Source organism: Leucoraja erinacea, chromosome 2 (assembly GCF_028641065.1).
Source record: "Leucoraja erinacea ecotype New England chromosome 2, Leri_hhj_1, whole genome shotgun sequence".
NCBI lineage: Eukaryota > Metazoa > Chordata > Chondrichthyes > Rajiformes > Rajidae > Leucoraja > Leucoraja erinaceus.
In genome coordinates, this window is record NC_073378.1 from 120,436,370 (window position 1) to 120,459,193 (window position 22,824).

General features: G+C 42.2%; 1 protein-coding gene across 1 annotated transcript in view; it reads left to right on the forward strand.

Annotated features, from left to right (window-relative positions):
• LOC129714939 (leucine-rich repeat-containing protein 70-like) overlaps window positions 1–22,824 on the forward strand; it is a 110,453-nt gene that overhangs the window by 60,462 nt on the left and 27,167 nt on the right. Inside the window, exons 6-8 of the mRNA XM_055664746.1 lie at window positions 11,604–11,675; window positions 15,240–15,311; window positions 18,586–18,660. Coding sequence (XP_055520721.1) covers window positions 11,604–11,675; window positions 15,240–15,311; window positions 18,586–18,660 — 219 coding nt within the window. The remainder of the gene's footprint in view (window positions 1–11,603; window positions 11,676–15,239; window positions 15,312–18,585; window positions 18,661–22,824) is intronic.

Genomic DNA, 22,824 nt, shown 5'->3' on the forward strand with positions numbered 1-22,824 from the left:
AATGTGGATCGGAGGGTCTGTGCAGGATGAATGGGAAATCACTACAGGATGAATGAGGGGAAGGTGCAGGGTAAATGGAGGGTGGGTCAGTACGTGATGAATGCGTGGATTAGTACAGGATGGATGGGGGATCAGTACAGGATGGATGGAGGAGAAGTGCAGGATGGATGGGAAGGGGGATAAGTACAGGATGAATTGGGGAACCAGTGTAGGGTGGATGGTGGCAGGAGAATCAATGCAAGGTTGATAGGGTGATCAGCGCAGGATGAATAGATTGGGGGGGGGGGAAGATGGGGAGGGGAGCACAGAGGATGTCAGTGAGAACTGAATAGAGGCGGGAATGGGGATCAGTGCGGGATGGAGAGGAGGGGTCACAGGATAGGGGGGGGGGGGGGGGGTGGAGGGGGCGGTCAAAAGAGAGAGAGAGAGAGAAAGGGGGGCGAGGTATGGGGGAAGGAAGGTCAGTGCTCATCGGACAACCTCGCCCCGCTGCCTTGGCCATTGGGAACTCCTCACCACCGCCTCCCTCCTCCGCCAGCCAACAGCAAGGTGCGGGGCTGAGCGGTGCAGTTCAAAGATCGTATAGCTATAGTATCTTTGGTGCAGCTGCTTCAGAAGGGTCGGAGCGAATGACGGGTCCTGGACAGCGACAGCGGCGGCTCCATCACCTCCTCCTCCCGCACCCCGCCCGCCCCGATAAGGACCGCTGCTTGCAAACCCGCTAACGGCGCTTTCAAAACAAATTCCCACGCAAGCCGAGACCTCCACCTCCCTCCCTCCTCCCGGCCTCGGCGTGCGGGAGGGTTTGTTTTGAAAGTGTGCCGTTAGCGGATTTGCAAGCAGTGGCCGCTGTCAGGGCGGGCGGGGGGCGGGAGGAGGAGGAGATGGAGCTGCTGTTCAGGGCCCGTCATTCGCTCCGACCCTTCCTCACCCCGCACCTAGTATCTTACCCACGCAATACAGTCGTCACTGCCGACACAAAACGTTGTGTTCCCTTTCTCCAGAGATGCTGCCTGACCCTCGGAGTTACTCCAGTTTTTTGTGTCTATCTTCGGTACAAACCAGTATCTGGTTGCCAAGCCCCAATGGGTTCCACTTAGCCTAGTATAATGCTATAGTTACAGAGAAAGTACAGATAAGAAAAGTGCAAGGAGGTAGATAGGAAGATTAAGAATACATCATTATCAAATGAGAGATCCGTTCAAGAGCCTGATAATGGTGAGGAAGAGGCTTTTCTTTACTCTAATTCAGAGCTAACAAGTCCACGCCGACCATTTACAGAAGCCAATTAACTTACAAACCCACACGTCTCTGGGATGTGGGAGGAAACCAGAGCACCTAGAAGAAATCCAGATGGTCACAGGGAGAACATGCAAACTCCACACAGACAGCACCCAAGGTCAGGATCGAACCTGGGTCTCTGGCGCTATTGCAGCTCTACCAGCTACGCCTCAGTGCCGCCAAACTACTAGAACCTGGTGCTATGTACTTTTAAGCTTTTGTATCTTCTGCCTGACAGGAGAGGGAAGAAGATAGAATCGTCGAAGTGTGAAAGGTTCTTGATAATGATGGCTGCTTTGCTAAGGCACATGTTTGTGCCCTTTAAGAGTAAATTGCAGAAGGCTGACAAAATAAAACCAGTGAAAGTAGAAGAGAATATAGAATGCAATAAAGTATCTTTTTTGATTAATGTTACCAATAAAGATTAAAATGTTTCCTTTATTTAGTAGATATTGGTAGTAGAGGTGGTGGAAGCAGGTATCGAGTGGGATTGTTCTGGGACACGAGAACTTACTGTTGAGCCTTCCCGAGGTGTCCTGGGCTCAACTCAATGAAGCACCAGTGAAGGGAGGTGCCCACTTGATAACCCCAATGATCTACTTGCATCGACACAATCAGTTTAAAAGAAGTGCTTGTTAACATTTAGGTAGCTGATTATTGCATCTGGAGTTAGCTATTGTCCTTAGCATTAGTTTGTACTAGACTAAGTGGGACCCGTTGGGTCCCATGTTCACACGGGAGGGCTGGTCCCCCGATGCAATATTCCACCTCTCCACCAATTCCAATATTGGTGGCCAGTGGGGGGGGGCTTTCTGGAGCGCTGGTATGGGTTCTTGGGGTGGCAGCTTAGTCCCTCAAGCCTGATCTGCTGGCAACTCACTCACGGCTGGTGGGCTGGCAGTTGACTCATGACTATTCCTTGAAATTCCTTTTCAAGCAGGGTGCAAGGCCACCAAATTCAAATCCATGTTCCTACAATTTCAAGCCGGGTGCAAGGCCACCAAATTCAAGTGCAGTTTCTTACCACTGAGCAGGGCGCAAGGCCACCAAATTCAAGTGCAGTTTCTTACCATTGAGCAGGGTGCAAGGCCTCCAAATTCAAGTGCAGTTTCCTACCACTTCAAGCAGGGTGCAAGGCCACCGAATTCAAGTGCAGTTTCCTACCACTTCAAGCAGGGTGCAAGGCCACCGAATTCAAGTGCAGTTTCCAACCACTTCAAGCAGGGTGCAAGGCCAACAAATTTAAGTGCAGTTTCATACCACTTCAAGCTGGATCCAAGGCCACCAAATTCAAGTGCAGTTTCATACCAGTTTCAGCAGGGTGCAAGGCCACCAAATTCAGTGCAGTTTCATACCACTTCAAGCAGGATGCAAGGCGGCCAAATTCAAATGCAGCTTCATACCATTTCATGCAGGGTGAAACCGCCATAAAACCACACAAAACACCAAACTCACAGTTTAGTAGACATTCAGTGTGTTCAGTTGATTCACAGCTCAGACAGTCGTGACCTCTCCCTCCCCCATCATGCAGAGACTGAGCCACACCCACACTTCTGGGTTTTATAACCCTTCCCCCTCCCACCGGAAAAGATGTGGCTTTCATGGCGCGATTGACAGGAGAGAGATTCTCAACATTTTTTAAACACTAATAACACTTTTATTTTTAATTGATGGGAAGAATTCCCTGCACATGCTCAGCGGAGGGGAGACTGAGTAAGATGGCCAAAAATCACAGCCGTAAGTGGTAGCGTTTTATCTAAAATCGATACACAGTGCAAACAGGAAGTAAGTGCATTTGCAGTCGTGCCTTTTAACTTCAAGCCAAAGCACCCAAGCTGCCAGTTGCAGTAAGTAGTGCCTTTCAACTTCAAGCCAAAGCACCCAAGCCACCATTTGCAGTAAGTAGTGACTTTCAACTTCAAGCCAAAGCACCCAATCCACCATTTGCAGTAAGTAGTGCCTTTCAACTTCAAGCCAAAGCACCCAAGCCACCATTTGCAGTAAGTAGTGCCTTTCAACTTCATACCACCATTTGCAGTAAGTAGTGCCTTTCAACTTCAAGACAATGCACCTACGCCACCATTTGCAATAAGTAGTGCCTTTCAACTTCAAACCAAAGCACACGCCACCATTTGCAGTAAGTAGTGCCTTTCAACTTCAAGCCAAAGCACCCGTTACCATTTGCAGTAAGTAGTGCCTTTCAACTTCAAGCCAAAGCACCCACGCCCCCATTTGCAGTGAGTAGTGCCTTTCAACTTTATGCCACAATTTGCAGTAAAGAGTGCCTTTCAACTTCAAGCCAAAGCACTCAAGCAACTTTGCAGTAAGTAGTGCCTTTCAACTTCAAGCCAAAGCACCCAAGCCACCATTTGCAGTAAGTAGTGCCTTTCAACTTCAAGCCAAAGCACCCAAGCCACCATTTGCCGTATGTAGTGCCTTTCAACTTCAAGCCAAAGCACCCGCCACCATTTGCAGTAAGTTGTGCCGTTCAACTTCGTGCCAAATCACCCAAGTCATCCATTGTCAATAAGTAGCGTCTTTCAACTTCAAGCCAAAGCAACCAAGCCACCATTTGCAGTAAGTAGTGCCTTTCAACTTCAAGCCAAAGCACCCAAGCCACCATTTGCAGTAGGTAATGCCTTTCAACTTCAAGCCAAAGCACCCAAGCCACCATTTGCAGTTAGAAGTGTCTTTCAACTTCATGCCACTATTTGCAGTAAGTACTGACTTTCAACTTCAAGCCAAAGCACCCAAGCCACCATTTGCAGTATGTAGTGCCTTTCAACTTCAAGCCAAAGCACCCAAGCCATCATTTGCAGTAAGTAGTGCCTTTCAACTTCAAGCCAAAGCACCCAAGCCACCCATTTGCAGTAAGTAGTGCCTTTCAACTACAAGCCACCATTTGCAGTAGTGCCTTTCAACTTCAAGCCAAAGCACCCAAGCCACCATTTGCAGTAAGTAGTGCCTTTCAACTTCATGCCACCATTTGCAGTAAGTAGTGCCTTTCAACTTCAAGCCAAAGCACCCAAGCCACCATTTGCAGTAAGAAGTGCCTTTCAACTTCAAGCCGAAGCACCCAAGCCACCATTTGCAGTAAGTAGTGCCTTTCAACTTCAAACCAAAGCACCCAAGCCACCATTTGCAGTAAGTAGTGCCTTTCAACTTCAAGCCAAAGCACCCAAGCCACCATTTGCAGTAAGTAGTGCCTTTCAACTTCAAGCCAAAGCACCCAAGCCAACATTTGCAGTAAGTAGTGCCTTTCAACTACAAGCCAAAGCACCCAAGCCACCATTTGCAGTAAGTAGTGCCTTTCAACTTCAAGCCAAAGCACCCAAGCCACCATTTGCAGTAAGTAGTGCCTTTCAACTTCAAGCCAAAGTACCCAAGTTTGCAGTAAGTAGTGCCTTTCAACTTCAAGCCAAAGCACCCAAGCCACCATTTGCAGTAAGTAGTGCCTTTCAACTTCAAGCCAATGCACCCACGCCATCATTTGCAGTAAGTAGTGCCTTTCAACTTCAAGCCAAAGCACCCAAGCCACCATTTGCAGTAAGTAGTGCCTTTCAACTTCAAGCCAAAGCACCCGTCATCATTTGCAGTAAGTACTGCCTTTCAACTTCAAGCCAAAGCAACCAAGCCACCATTTGCAGTAAGTAGTGCCTTTCAACTTCAAGCCAAAGCACCCAAGCCAACATTTGCAGTAAGTAGTGCCTTTCAACTTCAAGCCAAAGCTCCCAAGCCACCATTTGCAGTAAGTAGTGCCTTTCAACTTCAAGCCAAAGCACCCAAGCCACCATTTGCAGTAAGTAGTGCCTTTCAACTTCAAGCCAAAGCACCCAAGCCACCATTTGCAGTAAGTAGTGCCTTTCAACTTCAAGCCAAAGCACCCAAGCCACCATTTGCAGTAAGTAGTGCCTTTCAACTTCATGCCACCATTTGCAGTAAGTAGTGCCTTTCAACTTCAAGCCAAAGCACCCAAGCCACCATTTGCAGTAAGTAGTGCCTTTCAACTTTATGCCACCATTTGCAGTAGTGCCTTTCAACTTCAAGCCAAAGCACCCAAGCCACCATTTGCAGTAAGTAGTGCCTTTCAACTTCAAGCCAAATCACCCAAGCCACCATTTGCAGTAAGTAGTGCCTTTCAACTTAAAACCGAAGTACCCAAGCCACCATTTGCAGTAAGTAGTGCCTTTCAACGTAATGCCACCATTTGCAGTAAATAGTGACTTTCAACTTCAAGCCAAAGCACCCAAACCAACATTTGCAGTAAATAGTGCCTTTCAACTTCAAGCCAAAGCACCCAAGCCACCATTTGCAGTAGGTAGTGCCTTTCAACTTCAAGCCAAAGCACCCAAGCCACCATTTGCAGTAAGTAGTGCCTTTCAACTTCAAGCCAAAGCACCCAAGCCACAATTTGCAGTAAGTAACTGCCTTTCAACTTCATGCCACCATTTGCAGTAAGTAGTGCCTTTCAACTTCAAGCCAAAGCACCCGCCACCATTTGCAGTAAGTAGTGCCTTTCAACTTCAAGCCAAAACCACCCAAGGAATCATTTGCAGTAAGTAGTGCCTTTCAACTTCAAGCCAAAGCACCCAAGCCACCATTTGCAGTAAGTAGTGCCTTTCAACTTCAAGCCAAAGCACCCAAGCCATCATTTGCAGTAAGTAGTGCCTTTCAACTTCAAGCCAAAGCAACCAAGCCACCATTTGCAGTAAGTAGTGCCTTTCAACTTCAAGCCAAAGCACCCAAGCCAACATTTGCAGTAAGTAGTGCCTTTCAACTTCAAGCCAAGCTCCCAAGCCACCATTTGCAGTAAGTAGTGCCTTTCAACTTCAAGCCAAAGCACCCAAGCTGCCAAGCCACCATTTGCAGTAAGTAGTGCCTTTCAACTTCAAACCAAAGCTCCCAAGCCACCATTTGCAGTATGTAGTGCCTTTCAACTTCAAGCCAAAGCACCCGTCATCATTTGCAGTAAGTAGTGCCTTTCAACTTCAAGCCAAATCACCCAAGCCACCATTTGCAGTAAGTAGCGCCTTTCAACTTCATGCCACCATTTGCAGTTAGTGCCTTTCAACTTCAAGCCAAAGCACCCAAGCCACCATTTGCAGTAAGTAGTGCCTTTCAACTTCATGCCACCATTTGCAGTAAGTAGTGCCTTTCAACTTCAAGCCAAAGCACCCAAGCCACCATTAGCAGTAAGAAGTGCCTTTCAACTTCAAGCCAAATCACCCAAGCCACCATTTGCAGTAAGTAGTGCCTTTCAACTTAAAACCGAAGTACCCAAGCCACCATTTGCAGTAAGTAGTGCCTTTCAACGTAATGCCAGCATTTGCAGTAAATAGTGACTTTCAACTTCAAGCCAAAGCACCCAAGCCAACATTTGCAGTAGGTAGTGCCTTTCAACTTCAAGCCAAAGCTCCCAAGCCACCATTTGCAGTAAGTAGTGCCTTTCAACTTCAAGCAAAAGCACCCAAGCCACCATTTGCAGTAAGTAGTGCCTTTCAACTTCAAGCCAACGCATTTGGAGTAAGCCACAATTGCAATTTCAACTTCAAGCCAAAGCACCCGCCACCATTTGCAGTAAGTAGTGCCTTTCAACTTCAAGCCAAAGCACCCGTCATCATTTGCAGTAAGTAGTGCCTTTCAACTTCAAGCCAAAGCAACCAAGCCACCATTTGCAGTAAGTAGTGCCTTTCAACTTCAAGCCAAAGCACCCAAGCCACCATTTGCAGTAAGTAGTGCCTTTCAACTTCAAGCCAAAGCAACCAAACCACCATTTGCAGTAAGTAGTGCCTTTCAACTTCAAGCCAAAGCACCCAAGCCACCATTTGCAGTAGGTAGTGCCTTTCAACTTCAAGCCAAAGCTCCCAAGCCACCATTTGCAGCAAGTAGTGCCTTTCAACTTCAAGCCAAAGCACCCAAGCTGCCAAGCCACCATTTGCAGTAAGTAGTGCCTTTCAACTTCAAACCAAAGCTCCCAAGCCACCGTTTGCAGTATGTAGTGCCTTTCAACTTCAAGCCAAAGCACCCGTCATCATTTGCAGTAAGTAGTGCCTTTCAACTTCAAGCCAAAGCACCCAAGCCACCATTTGCAGTAAGTAGTGCCTTTCAACTACATGCCACCATTTGCAGTTAGTGCCTTTCAACTTCAAGCCAAAGCACCCAAGCCACCATTTGCAGTAAGTAGTGCCTTTCAACTTCAAGCCCAAGCACAGTAAGTAGTGCCTTTCAACGTGCCTTTCAACCATGCCACCATTTGCAGTAAGTAGTGCCTTTCAACTTCAAGCTAAATCACCCAAGCCACCATTTGCAGTAAGTAGTGCCTTTCAACTTAAAGCCAAAGCACCCAAGCCACCATTTGCAGTAAGTAGTGCCTTTCAACTTAAAGCCAAAGCACCCAAGCCTCCATTTGCAGTAAGTAGTGCCTTTCAACTTCAAGCCAAAGCACCCGCCACCATTTGCAGTTAGTAGTGCCTTTCAACTTCAAGCCAAAGCACCCGTCATCATTTGCAGTAAGTAGTGCCTTTCAACTTCAAGCCAAAGCACCCAAGCCACCATTTGCAGTAAGTAGTGCCTTTCAACTTCAAGCCAAAGCACCCAAGCCAACATTTGCAGTAGGTAGTGCCTTTCAACTTCAAGCCAAAGCTCCCAAGCCACCATTTGCAGTAAGTAGTGCCTTTCAACTTCAAGCCAAAGCACCCAAGCCACCATTTGCAGTAAGTAGTGCCTTTCAACTTCATGCCACCATTTGCAGTAAGTAGTGCCTTTCAACTTCATGCCAAAACACCCAAGCCACCATTTGCAGTTAGAAGTGCCTTTCAACTTCAAGCTAAATCACCCAAGCCACCATTTGCAGTAAGTAGTGCCTTTCAACTTAAAGCCAAAGCACCCAAGCCACCATTTGCAGTAAGTAGTGCCTTTCAACTTAAAGCCAAAGCACCCAAGCCACCATTTGCAGTAAGTAATTCCTTTCAACTTCACGCCAAAGCACCCAAGCCACCATTTGCAGTAAGTAATGCCTTTCAACTTCAAGCCAAAGCACCCAAGCCACCATTTGCAGTAAGTAGTGCCTTTCAACTTCAAGCCAAAGCACCCAAGCCACCATTTGCAGTAAGTAGTGCCTTTCAACCTCAAGCCAAAGCACCCAAGCCATCATTTGCAGTAAGTGGTGCCATTCAACTTCAAGCCAAAGCACCCAAACCACCAAGACACCATTCGCAGTAAGCCTTTCAACTTCAAGCCAAGGCACCCAAGCCACCATGCAGTAAGTAGTGCCTTTCAACTTCAAGCCAAAAGCTCCCAAGCCACCATTTGCAGTAAGTAGTGCATTTCAACTGCAAGCCAAAGCACCCAAGACCACCATTCGCAGTAAGCAGTGCCTTTCAACTTCAAGCCAAAGCACCAAAGCCACCATTTGTAGTAAGTAGTGCATTTCAACTGCAAGCCAAAGCACCCAAGCCACCATTTGCAGTAAGTAGTGCCTTTCAACTTCAAGCCAAAAGCTCCCAAGCCACCATTTGCAGTAAGTAGTGCATTTCAACTGCAAGCCAAAGCACCCAAGCCACCATTTGCAGTAGGTAGTGCCTTTCAACTTCAAGCCAAAGCTCTCAAGCCACCATTTGCTGTAAGTATTGCCTTTCAACTTCAAACCAAAGCTCCCAAGCCACCATTTGAAGTAAGTAGTGCCTTTCAACCTCAAGCCAAAGCACCCAAGCTAAAGCACCCAAGCTACCATTTGCAGTAAGTAGTGCTTTTCAACTTAAAGCCAAAGCACCCAAGCCACCATTTACGGTAAGTAGTGCCTTTCAACTTAAAAGCCAAAGCACCCAAGCCACCATTTGCAGTAAGTAATGCCTTTCAACTTCACGCCAAAGCACCCAAGCCACCATTTGCAGTATGTAATGCCTTTCAACTTTAAGTCCATCAAACAAGAGGACATGACTTCAGAATTAAGGGACAGAAGTTTAGGGGTAACATGAGGGGGAACTTCTTTACTCAGAGAGTGGTAGCGGTGTGGAATGAGCTTCCAGTGGAAGTGGTGGAGGCAGGTTCGTTGGTATCATTGAAAAATAAATTGGATAGGCATATGGATGAGAAAGGAATGGAGGGTTATGGTATGAGTGCAGGCAGGTGGGACTAAGGGAAAAAAGTTGTTCGGCACGGACTTGTGGGGCCGAGATGGCCTGTTTCTGTGCTGTAATTGTTATATGGTTATATGGTTAAGTCAAAGCACCCATGCCACCATTTGCATTAAGTAGTGCCTTTCAACTTCAAGCCAAAGCAACCAAGCCACCATTTGCAGTAAGTGGTGCCTTTCAACTTCAAGCCAAAGCACCCAAGCCACCAAGACACCATTCGCAGTAAGCAGTGCCTTTCAACTTCAAGCCAAAGCACCCAAGCCACCATTTGCAGTAAGTAGTTCCTTTCAACCTCAAGCCAAAGCACCCAAGCTATCATTTGCAGTAAGTGGTGCCTTTCAACTTCAAGCCAAAGCACCCAAACCACCAAGACACCATTCGCAGTAAGCAGTGCCTTTCAACTTCAAGCCAATGCACCCAAGCCACCAAGCCACCATTTGCAGTAAGTAGTGCCTTTCAACTTCAAGCCAAAGCACCCAAGCCACCATTTGCAGTAAGTAGTGCCTTTCAACTTCAAGCCAAAGCACCCGCCACCATTTGCAGTAAGTAGTGCCTTTCAACTTCAAGCCAAAGCACCCGTCATCATTTGCAGTAAGTAGTGGCTTTCAACTTCAAGCCAAAGCACCCAAACAACCATTTGCAGGCATTCCCTTTTTCCTTCAAACAAACCATATTTTCATTTTCAAACCACATTAAGGGGACTCACAGTTGTGTAGACATTTGTTCAGTGTTATTCAGAGCTCAGAGAGACTTGACCCTTGGCTTAATCCATCTTGCAGAGACTGAGTGAGGCCCATCACTTCCTCGTTTTATAGTCCCTCCCCCTCCCTCCAGCAGGGGCAGCAGAGAGAATGGTGAATTTTTAAAAAACATTAATATCTCTGATTTGTCATCGATGGGAAAAATCCTCCGCACCCGTAAGGTGGAGGGGGGCTCTGAGTGAGGTGGCCAAAAATGGCGGCCGTAGGTGGCGGCGTTCTGTCGGAAATCGCAGCACAGTGGGCCAAAAGCGGTCAAGATCAGAGTTTTAGTAATATAGATAGATAATCAGTTTAGATAGTACTTTGGCTTTGGGCTTGGTTTTCTTAATTGACTGCTTATCCTGGTGTTATAACACATAGTTTGTGTTTTAATTGTAATCCAGAAAGTTTGGACTAAATTGACTTTAATTTTAAAAGCAGATTTTATATATTGCTAATTTAACACAAAACATTATATTATGTCAGACATTTGTGTCTGTAGAGTAGACTATCTCTTGTTTTAAAGAATGGAGATCGCCAAATGTGATGGTTTGTACCTCAATAGTCAACTTTATATTGAATAACATCTAGTTTGGCTCAGGACTTTCTTCTCATTTCTCCTTGCTTCATTTGATGCCCTGAACAGTCAACATCAAGGAATCCTTATCTCTCATTTGTCTGTGCGTCTGCCTGCCACTTTCTTGTCTCATTCACTGCTTTTTTTTGTAATAGAGGTCATGTTTAGTGGCCGTTTTGATCAATGTCGAAGTCACGTCAAGTCTGGTGTATTGTCATTTTCACAGGTATAGTGAGGTACCGGACAATGAATAATCATCTCTCATGAATGTGGCCAACCCATTCCAAATGTTTTAAGCTTGATTCTGAATGTAGGCTGACAGAATTTAGCACTTGCTGGAACCTCTGGGATGGTGACATTTTCCTATCACATCTGCTGCAAAGAAATGGAAACGTTTAATTCGTAGTAATTGATATTTTCTTAATTGATATTTTGTGGTCAAAATTAAGAAATTGCTATGGAAAAATAATAGTAAAGCATAAAATATTGGTGCTTTTCTCAGGTGACGAAGCGCATTTAGGGCAGGCATACAAGGAGAAATATCAGTATTTCGCAAATTGCCAAATTTATGTTTGTCGCTTGCTGCATTGACATTTGAAATTCACAGATACAAGGATAGGATTCATGGGAAAATCTGCAGCTATTTGGATTGGAGGGGTTTATAGTTATATTTGCCAAATGCAGGCAAATGGGACTAGCTCATAATGTCAGTTTGGTTGGGATGGATAGGGTGGGCTGACGGGCCTGTTTCCTGCTCTGTGACTATGAATCCATGCCGATGACTATTTATATTCATTATGTAGCCAGGAATTATGTTTTAATGCATATTTTGTGTGTCAAATCACATGTTGTGCCTATGATTTGTACCAGGGATCTGAGCAATAATAACATCCTGGTTTTGGGTCCTGGCGCCTTTTCACAACTATCAAGCATACATTTCCTGTAAGTATTATTTTCATAGGTTTTGTGTGTGAATTGTTAAAAGCAATATTATTATTAAAACAAATGTTGTGCTCAGTAGCATTACCTTAAAATTTAGGTTATCATTGAATCTAATTAAAACGCACAATATCATACTGTGCATTTGTAATGTTATCTGTAAAATTATATAATTTTATTTCTGTTCTTTCCCTGTTGTTTCAACGATTTACACGTTTTAAGCAAATAATCCATGTGTATTGCAGATTCTTAATTACTATCTACAGTAATGCACCAAAATAGTTACTTTTGATAACTAATACAAATGTTGAAGATTGTGGTTTGAGTTTTTGAAGAGATACTTCTGTTGTAACATTTGGCAACTAAACAAAACCACAAAGTTGTGTTTAACCTAATCTGAAATAATGCAAAATACATCTGAAAATTTGGAAGTGATTCCATTGTAAGTTTATAAAACCATACCAATAGCATGTGAAAAAATAACAAATATTTGAAAGCTGGAAAAAATCACAACCATTGTCTGCATTTTCATTCCTTTGTTTCTTCACTCCCCCCCCCATTCCTCTGTATCTTTTCAAACAAATTTTCAGTTTTGACTTCTGAGGGTACTTCAAAATGCTAACTTTAATTTTCCCTTGGCAGATGTTGACTTAGTATGTCCACATTTTTCTATTTCAGTTTCAGATTTCAGCATTGGCTGAGTTTTTTCTTCATTGAGTTACTTATTAGATTTAGATAGGTGGCTCATCTTGGTAGGAATTGGGGCACTTCTAATTGACAATGGAACACATAGCCTAAAAATAAAATAGATGAGATATGGATAGATCCTCTACATAATATTAAGTAACAGTGATGTGAATACTTGATCCCTGACTGCTGATTTCCAAGTCTGAGATGTTGAGTCACAAGAGATCTGAGACCAAAATATATTATAACTCTTGCAAATTTAAGCTTCATCCCTCCAGTCTCTTTCTCTTGTTCTTTGCAGTGGTCAGCCCTCGTTTAAGCCATTGCTGTTTTAAACCAGAATTAAGTGGAAAATATATACATATGTGGTGTTTTACGAAGGTCAAAGAGAAAATCTATTTACTTTGCTGGATCCAAATCCTCATTGATCATACATTGAAGAATAAGCACTATTTAGGTGCAATTTAGAAAATTTGAATACAACATTTAGACAACCTGAATACAACAATTAGTAAAACCGATTTTCTTATATTTATGGAGTCCATACCATAATTCGTGGATGCATATGATGAGAAATGTCTAATTGAACAATCTATTTGCCAAGCACGTTTACTTTGTCCGCCAAAGTCTATTGGATCTCCTGGTTGCTAACCATTTTAAGTTGTCTTCCCATTCATCTTACGATCTTTCTGTCCTGGGCCTCCTCCATTGCCTGAGTGACTGGAGGAACAGTGCCTCATATTCTGCTTGGGTAGCTTACACCCCACAGGTATGAACATTGGATTCTCCAATTTCAAATAACACCTCCCTCTATCCCATCCCTGTGTACATACATTTCTCCCACCATCCCAGAAGGGTCCCGACCCGATATGTCATTTGTCTATTCTCTTCACAGATGTTGCCTGACCCGTTGAATTCCTTGTCACTTTGTGTTTTGCTGAAACTGTTTGACCTCTGCAAAACATTGAATAATTAGACATTGTTCATGTATTTTCACAGTTCTTCGTATGTGCATGGAGATTGCACACTCTCCACATTCTGACAGTTCATTCCAGATATTTGCTATCCTCTGTGAGAAAAATCTTAATTCCTCGGATCTTTAAATTGTTCCTCTTAAACCTGCAACCTGCAGTTCCAGATCCCTTGCTCTGGGGAAAAAGGCTGTGGAGGCTATTATATTTATTCAGGATAGATTTCTGGAAATCACTGCAAAATCAAGGTTATTGGGACAGTGCTGGAAAACGACTCTGCGATAGTAGATCAGTCATTATCTTCATTGCACGCATTACGCAAGAAGAATAAGTCATTATCTTAATGAATAGTTGGGAGTAGGCTCAAAGGGTGAGGGTCTACTTCAGCTCCTGTCTTAAGTTCTTATATTACAACAGATTGGAAAAGATGTCGAGGAACCAGGGTACTGAAGATTCATGGTAGTGAAGAAACAACATCTGATTTGATCATTTGAGGGGAAATATGATCTGATCACTGTATTGAACACATATCTGACACAACCAGTAGGAAAATACATGGGCATAAAATTACATAAAATCAAGCAGACTTCTATACGTTTTTGATTATTTTATCAAATTTGTGTTCATCGACCCTTGATTGTAAACACCAGAGAATCCTTTACAGTTTCACAATCACAATTCTTTTACAAAAAAATTACCAACTTCACATAATGGGGCAATTATGGGTAATGTAACAAAATAAAGAATAATGATGACAGACATGCGAGTCTCACAAGGGCCATTTACAGACATACAGAATAGGAGCAGTAGTAAGCCATTAGTTAATATCTTGGCTGATCTAATTGTGACCTCAACTTTGTAATCCCGCCTACCCCATCAACCTTTCACCCTATTGCTGAGCAAGAATCTACTAACGTATTATAATACAGAAGGTAACTATTCAGATCATCGAGTTCATGCCCCCCCCCTCCCCCAGTGAAGCAGTCTCATCACCCCTCTCCTCAATTCCCTCCACCATTGTAACTTAACTTCTTGCACATGCCCACTTTTAATATTTTGCCAAATATCTATGCGAATGGGAAATTTAAAATAACCAATTAACATACCAGCATATTTTGATATTTGGGATGTACAAGGAAATCAGACCACCTGGAAGAAACTATGGGGCAAATGTGCAAACTCCAAACTGCCAGCACCTGACCCTGGATGCAACAGATGTAACTTCCTTGCTTATGAAGAATCTATCCATGGTTGCCTTAAAAATATTAAAATACTTTTCTTCCCCTGCCCTTTGAGTTCCAAAGCTTATATCTCTCACGGAGGGATTTGTACAGGAAAATTAGAATTTTAAAATGTTGTATCAAATGATGAGCTATTGTAAATTAATGAGCATTGGAGTGATGGATAAAATGGATTTCCATCCCACGTCTTGTCTTTCAGTCAACTCACAGTTGTATATTCCTTCTCTATCAACATGCCAGTTCTGAAATTTTATTCTTTCAACTTTCCTTTCTGTTCAGACAGGAAATGTCTCAAATTTTCTGGTCTGTTGGCACCATTCTCTCAGCCTTCGGGGTTTACAATGTTATTTCCAGTGCTACAGGAATTTTCTACTCATCCTAGTTTTCTCTGTTCTTCCATAGTGTTTTTTCTCTGCCTTTTATGCAAATTTGTAAACATATATTTTGAATGTTCTTCTACCATTTACATGTGATGAATATAAGTAACATGAACAAAGCTGGTCATCTGCTTGAAATAATATCATTACTACACTCGATCCATACTTCTGATAGATTATTTCTACAGAGATGTATTTGTAAATAAAATAATTATGTAAGCCTTGAACACAGACAATGGACACCATAAAACAACTTATCTGAAAAGTTTAACTATCTGTGTTCTCTTTTAGGAATGTAAGTGATAACTATTTAAGCTTAATAGGTAATGGAGCGTTTGAGCATTTGGATTCAGTAATCTACTTGTAAGTATGTTTCATTTATTATTGCTAAAATCATAATTAAACATTTAAGTTAAAAATATAGACCTCTAAATATTTCAGTGGATTACTTAAAATAATTTTATCTTTACAATTCTGTGGTTTATTGCTATCATGATAACTCAAAGATATTACATTGTTTTCAATATTTAAGCTTATTTTTCAAATTATTCATGGGTGAGGAGATACCGTAAATGCATTACCTTTGGTTTATGTTTATTATTGTTTGTGCACCGAGGTGCAGTGAAAGGCTTTGTTTTGTATGTTATCCAATCTGATGAGATACTGTACATAAATACAATCACGTCAAACTCAAGCACAATAGGTAGAGTAAAGGGGAAGATGTAGAGCGCAGAATATATAGATCGCAGCACTATAGCGCATCAGTTCCATAGACAAAATCCAATGTCTGCAAAGGTGAAACGGACAGATTCCTAACTTATGGGTCAAGAGTGTTTTATTGTCATATGTACCGGAACAGAACAATGAAATTCTTAGTAGGAACGAGAAACTGTAGATGCTGGTTTATATCAAAGATAGCCACAAAGTGCTGGAGTAACTCAGTGGGTCAGGCAGCATATCCGGAGAGAAAGGATGGGTGATGTTTTAGGTCGGGACCCATCTGTAGTCTGCAGAAGGATCCTAATCCGAAACATCACTGATCCTTTTTCTCCAGAAATGCTGCCTGACCGCTGAGTTACTCCAGCACTTTGTATCTAACAATGAAATTCTTACTTGCAGCAGCAACATAACAGGTTTGTGAACTCAGAACTCAATAGGTAATATAATAAACAAACAAATAAGTTCAATAAATTAAAAAAACAATATAGTGCAAAAAGAAAACAGACCCAAAGACCCTAATGCAACCCAGGCAGTTTGTAGTTCGGAGTTTAGTTGGAGTTTGTAATGTTCAATAGCCTGTTGGTTGTTGGGAAGAAGAGGTTCCTGAACATGGATGTTGGACTCCTATACCTTCTTCCCGATGGTAGGAGTGAAATGAAAGCTTGGCCATGATGGTGTGGGTCCTTGATGATGTTGGCTGCCTTTTTGAGACAACACTACCTATAGATTCCCTTGAGGGCGAAAAGGTCAGTACCTATGATGGACCGGGCAGTGTTCACCACTTTTTGCAATCTCCATCATTCCTGCGTGTTCAAGTTGCCGAACCAGGCTGTGATGCAACCAGCTAATATCCTCTCTACCATACATCTGTAGAGGTTCAAGAGAGGATTCGTCGACATAGCAAATCTCCTCAATCTTCTAAGGAAGTCGAGGCATTGATGGGGTTTCTTTATGATTGCATCAATGTGCTGGCTCCAGGACAGATCTTCAGAGATATGCACGTCCAGGAACTTGACTTTTTGACTCTCTCCACCATTGTCCCATCGATGGAGACAGGTTTGTGGATCCTCGGCCTTCCTCTTCCAAAGTCAACAATCAGTTCCTTGGTTTCACTGACGTTGAGAGCAAGGTTATTCTGGCACCCTTCAGTCAAACCATCGATCTCCCTCCTTTACCCTGACTCAACATTATCTATCATTTGTTCGATAACGGTGGTGTCTTCGGCGAATTGAAAGATGGAGTTGGAACTGCGTCCGGCTCCACATTCATGGATATAGAGTGAGTAGAGCAAGGGGCTAAGCATACAGCCTTGAGATCAAGGACTGTGCAGTTAGCATTGAGACATGCAAAGCAGAAGTCCTGAGCTGAATTAGCTGTTTATATTGAGGATACTGCCCTTCTCAGCATTTTGAAGGTAGTAAAACTTCATTAAGATTCCTGCAGCTGATCATCAAGCATTGCTGTACACTGATTGATGTGGAAAGCTAGTGAGGACTGAATGGATTACATAATTATAATCATAAAGCCATGGTGTCATTCAGTGCAGAAACATACCCTTTGGCTAATCAGTTTTATACCAACGTAACAATTCCAGATACTTCTTATATGTTGTGAAACCCCCCACCATAGGCAGTGCATTCCAGATTCTAGCCACCCTCTGGGTAAAAATATTCTTCCTCATATTCCCTATAAACCTCTGACTTTGTACCCTATAGTTTTAGATACTTCTGATATGGTGCAGTTTCCTTTTTCCTACCCTATCGCCGCTCTCCATAATTTTGTACACTTCTAGTAGGTTATCACATCCCCCTCAGCCTCCTCCATGGAAAACAAACCGAGTATCCAGTCTCTGAACTGAAATGTCTTCATCCCAAGAAACATTCTGGTGAATCTCCACTGTACACTCTTCAATGTATACACATCCTTTTTCCAGTGTAGCAACCAGAATACATACTATACTCCTGCTGTGGCATAATCAGTGTTTTACGTTGTACCATAACCTTCCTTGTTTTATATTCTGTGCCTTGCTCCATGAAGATAAGTATCCCATAAGCTTTCTTCATTACCTCATCAACATGTGCTACCACATTATGGGATCCCAGTACTCCTCCCTGCCATTTGTTGTGTACATCCTACTCATATCGGTCATCGTAAAGTGATCGTTTTGGCATAATTAGGATTATATTCCATCTGCCATTACGCTGCTCATTTTACCAAGTTATTAAGATCATCCTATAGTCTACAACTCTCCTCGTTATCACCAACATGACTGATTTTTATGTCATCTGCAAGTTGTGATATTTCACTGTCTGGGCTCACGTAAAAAGGATGGTTGAGAAGGCAATATGTTGAGACGCATCAAATCTGAATCAATATGTTGTGGAAAATCAGGGAAGCATTTTACTATTTACATTGTGGTCGCCTATATATGCGCATGCTATTTCCCTTTAAATTGAAGTGATACGTTGAAAAGGAAAGGTCAAACTAGACGTGTATGTACTGATTTCTATTGTATACTACTCTGTATTCTACTCTGAAAAGCGAGAAACAAACATTATTACAATGAGAGAGAGAAGTAATGCAAGGTGGATTGGGGGCAATGTATCTTGTACTGCAGGCATACAGGCATTTCCTGCCTTTCAGAATTATATTAATGGAACAGGTTGCCAACATAAGTAATTCTGGTCTGCAACTGCCTGGAAACTTGTAGAAGTGGAAATATTTTTTTTTAAATATGGAGATTATGGGAATTTGTTATGACATAAAGTATGTAAATATAAAACATATCCATTCTCTCACATATACATAATTGGGCACATGCAAATTCAATGTAAGCAAATGTAATAGATATTTATCAAGTCACATCTAAAAGCATTGCCGGTTATTTGGAAATGTAATAGTCTTTTTTCACTTTTAGGGACCTTCGTGCAACATCTATTTCTCTTGATATACTTAAAAGTATTTTAGAAAGTACAACAAATATCGTCAACCTGTAAGTATATCTGTAGCTCAACAAATATCTTATGTTTTTACAGAATGCTTCCTTCTTTATTAAGTATTTAATATATACACATCCAAGACATAAAAATATGTTCATGAATTATTTGGTTTTGCAGCATACTTATTAAATATTGATGTACAGGTCAAACAGTTTCATGGACGTTTAGAAACCATGTACTATTAAAGATGATTATTTTATTGTATTTTAAGAATGAAGTTTGAACATCATAATCTGAATCATAGAATTATTTCAAAATTGTGAGATGTGCAGTCTGGATGATAATCTAATGGCACACCATACAGAAAAAAATAGTGATAGTAACTTGCCAGCAAAATGACTAATTGATTGTTCATGTAACTATCTGGAACTTAGGGCCTATATACATGAGAATAGAAGTATTGACATTTTTTTCCAAGGACTGTTGCTGATTTTTTTACCACACCCTGATGATGGATGATCCATAAAGATTAAAATGTAGTGATAAAGATTACTCATCATGCATAATGATAAATCTAAATAAAGATCCTGCACCAGGGATTGTTTCCCCATTTAGATCACTGGGAACTGGAACATAGAAATTAGATGGTAAACTTCTCATATTTAGGCAGTAAGGGCCCAAAATTAAATTTTATCTGGAATGATTATTTTCTGATCATTTTCAGGAGAAATTGTTATAGTTGTGAAATTGAACCTGGCATTTCCATGTAAAGTGTGGTTGACCGTTTTTTGTGTCACATATGTGTAATGACTTGGAGATACAAAAGATTGCAGATTCTGGAATCTGGAGCAAAGTATAAGCAGCAGAGGAACTCAGTGGGTCTAGCAGCATCTGTGGAGGCAATGGGATATATTTCTGGTCAAGATCTTTTATTGGAACTAAGAATGTAGAGGGAAGATAGTCAATGTATAGAAGTGAGAGGTCAAGGCAGACAGGGGAGGGATGATGGGCAGATGGAACTAGGTAGGGGACAGCAAGGGGATAGGTTAGGTGAACCAACGGAAGAGATATCCAGGTGGATGGGTTTGTGGATGATGGGATGTGGAACCCGCAGACAAGGGCGTATTCTTGTTGTCTGGAGCTTGCAGAAGCCAAATAGCAGTTCTCAAACACCTCCTCATAGTTTCCTTGGACCATAACCCACTGTCTCCCAGAATATTACAGATCTCATCACATAAGATATCTCCCCTCCGCAGCCTCCAACCTGAAGGTGCCCAATGATGATTTGGAATGATTGTAGCACACACTCCTCAAATTTCGTAGTCCACAGAAATTGGCCTCCATTTTGAGACCAATCTATGAAAATATATGTAAGTTATGATATCAATCCATGGGGTCTTCCAAAGAGCCAATTTTAGTGAACACCAATATAAAACTAGGCTACATTATTGTCCCAGCACTTTTCTTAATCTTTCACATTGCAGGGTGGCATTGTAGTATGGACAGCATTGTGGTCCATCTACAAGAGCCACTGCCTCATTGCCAGAGACGTGGGTTTAATCCTGATCTCAGATTTTTCAGCACTAATGGGAAGCTGTTCAGCCTACTGCGACCTCACTGCTTAACCAAGGTTGACTGCAGTATGCAAACAATGCCTGCCTTTTTGCACACTCAGAGGCTAAGTTCCAAGCCATTGCCAATTCAGTGAATCTTACAAGAGGATGGACCTTACATGGCAAGCCAAAGGTTTTCTGCCAACTACACAGCCTTCATAGAATGAAGATTCCCATTGAGACCCTGGAACAAATGGACTGAATACTCTCACAAACCTTTGTAATACACTGGAAAGTATCCTGACTGATTGCATCATGGCCTGGTACTGCAATTCTAATGCACAGGAATGCAGAGACTGCAGAGAGTGGTGGATTCAGCCCAGTCCGTCATGGGCGTAGCCCTCCTCACCATAGAAAGCATCTACATGACGCATTGTCTCATGAAGGTGACATCTATCATCAAGGATCCCCACCATCTGGGCTATGTCTTCTCTCCCTGCTGCTGTCAGGTAGAAGGTACAGAAGCTTGAGTCGCACATCATCAGGAACAGCTACTTTCCTACATTAGTCTGTAGAAGGGTCTGAAGAAGGGTCTGGACCCGAAATGTCACCCATTCCTTCTCTCCAGAGATGCTGCCTGACCCGCTGAGTTACTCCAGCATTTTGTGTCTACCTTCGATTTAAACCAGCACCTGCAGTTCTTTCATACACACTTTCCTAAATTATCAGTTTCCTGTATAGCACCTAATCCTACCTCGGCAATGGAACACAACGGACCACCTCTTGTACTACCATGGACTTGTTTTCCAATTTTGTTTTGGGCTAATTACTTGGTTTTTGCACTGTCTTTATATTTTTATGTCTTGTAGAATTTCCATGTAATTTTTGTTCAATTCAATTCAACGATTCAATGATTTAATGATACTTTATCAATTTATGTGTAAGTTATGTTATTGTGTGTTGTCTGAGTCCATGTGCTTGTGAAGCTGCTGCAAGCCAGATTTTCATTGTACCTTCAGCTACCGTGTTTGTACATCTAACAATAAACTTTACTTGACTACCTCCTGTATTTCGAGAGCCATCTCTCGATGAAGGTAGCTTTTGATGATGAAATACACCATTCAAGGCTGTCCTTGTCTAGGAGGTTCTAATGATGTCTTATAGCATAGATTTTGCAGAAAAAGCAGTGAAAGTGTGGCAGGCCCACACCTGTTTGTATTATTCATTGAGGGAAATTTGCCAGGTAATTGCCGCAATTGTTTGGTGAAATATTCCTTAAATATCGTTCAGCAATTGTGCCTTACAATGAAATTCATGCTCGTCTGAGAAATTTTCGTTGTTGTTTTCCTTTAAAAAAGTTCATATTTCTAGCTTTTTATGTAATTAACTCATATTTCTCTCAGGGATCAAATAGAGTGAACAGATGCTCTCCGACTTATTCTGGAAGACTTATTTCAAAATGATTTTGGTGGTGATATGTGTAGATCGAATCATAATTCTGGTTTGAATAATAACGGTGTTTATCAGGTCTGTTGTACTTAATATAGAAACATAGAACTGAATATGCTGGTTTATACCAAAGATAGACACAAAGTGCTTGAATAAGTCAGCGGATCAGGCAGCATCTCTGAAGATAGGTCTCGACCAGAAACATCATCTATCCATAATCTCCAGAGATGCTGCCAGACCCATTGAATTACTCCAACACTTTGCGTCTATCTGTTCCACTTAATATTATTTGTTCATATCCAGGTTTTAAATCTATTACCCATTCAGTTTCTTCTCCATGCACAATTCTAAATAGGTTGTAAACTTTCTGTGATACTTTGCTGGCTGAAAAGGTTGCCAGCTAACATTTCAGCAATAAACTAAAATGTAACATCTTGCATAAATTTGCAGATTGAAATGCTTACATTGTAATCAAGCATACAGAACTTCACCAACAAAAACTACCTTTTGTGGCTCTCGAGATACGTGAGGTAGTCAAGTAAAGTAAGCATGCAGGTAAAGCAGGCAGTGAAGAACGCCATAACAAGAGGATTTGAGTATAAGAGCAAAAAGGTCTTTCTGTAGTTGTACAGGGCCCTGGTGAGACCACAACTGGAGTATTGTGTGCAGTTTTGGTCTCCTAATTTAAGGGAGGACATTCTTGCTATTGAGGGAGTGGCAGCTATTGCTATTGAGGGAGGTTCAATAAATAAATCCGCCGATATCGTGCAAAACAAAACAAAACCTGGAGTCCCTAGTGCATGGAGTCCCTAGTGCAACCAATGCAGTTTGTAGTTCAGATTTTAGTTCGAGTTAATATGATAAGTTTTAATCTACAATTTGAGAGGGAGAAGGGTAAATCGGAGGTGACAGTTGGACAAAGGGGACTATGGAGCCATGAGGGAGGAGCTGGCCAAAGTTGATTGGAAAGATACCCTGGCAGGGATGACAGTGGAACAACAATGGCAGGTATTTCTGGGAATGATATAGAAGGTGCAGGATCAGTTCATTCCAAAGAGGAAGAAAGATTCTAAGGGGAGTAAGGGATGACAGTGGCTGACAAGGGAAGTCAGGGACAGTATAAAAATAAAAGCGAAGAAATATAACATAGCAAAGATGAGCGGGAAGCCAGAGGATTGGGTAACGTTTAAAGAGCAACAGAAGATAACTAAAAAG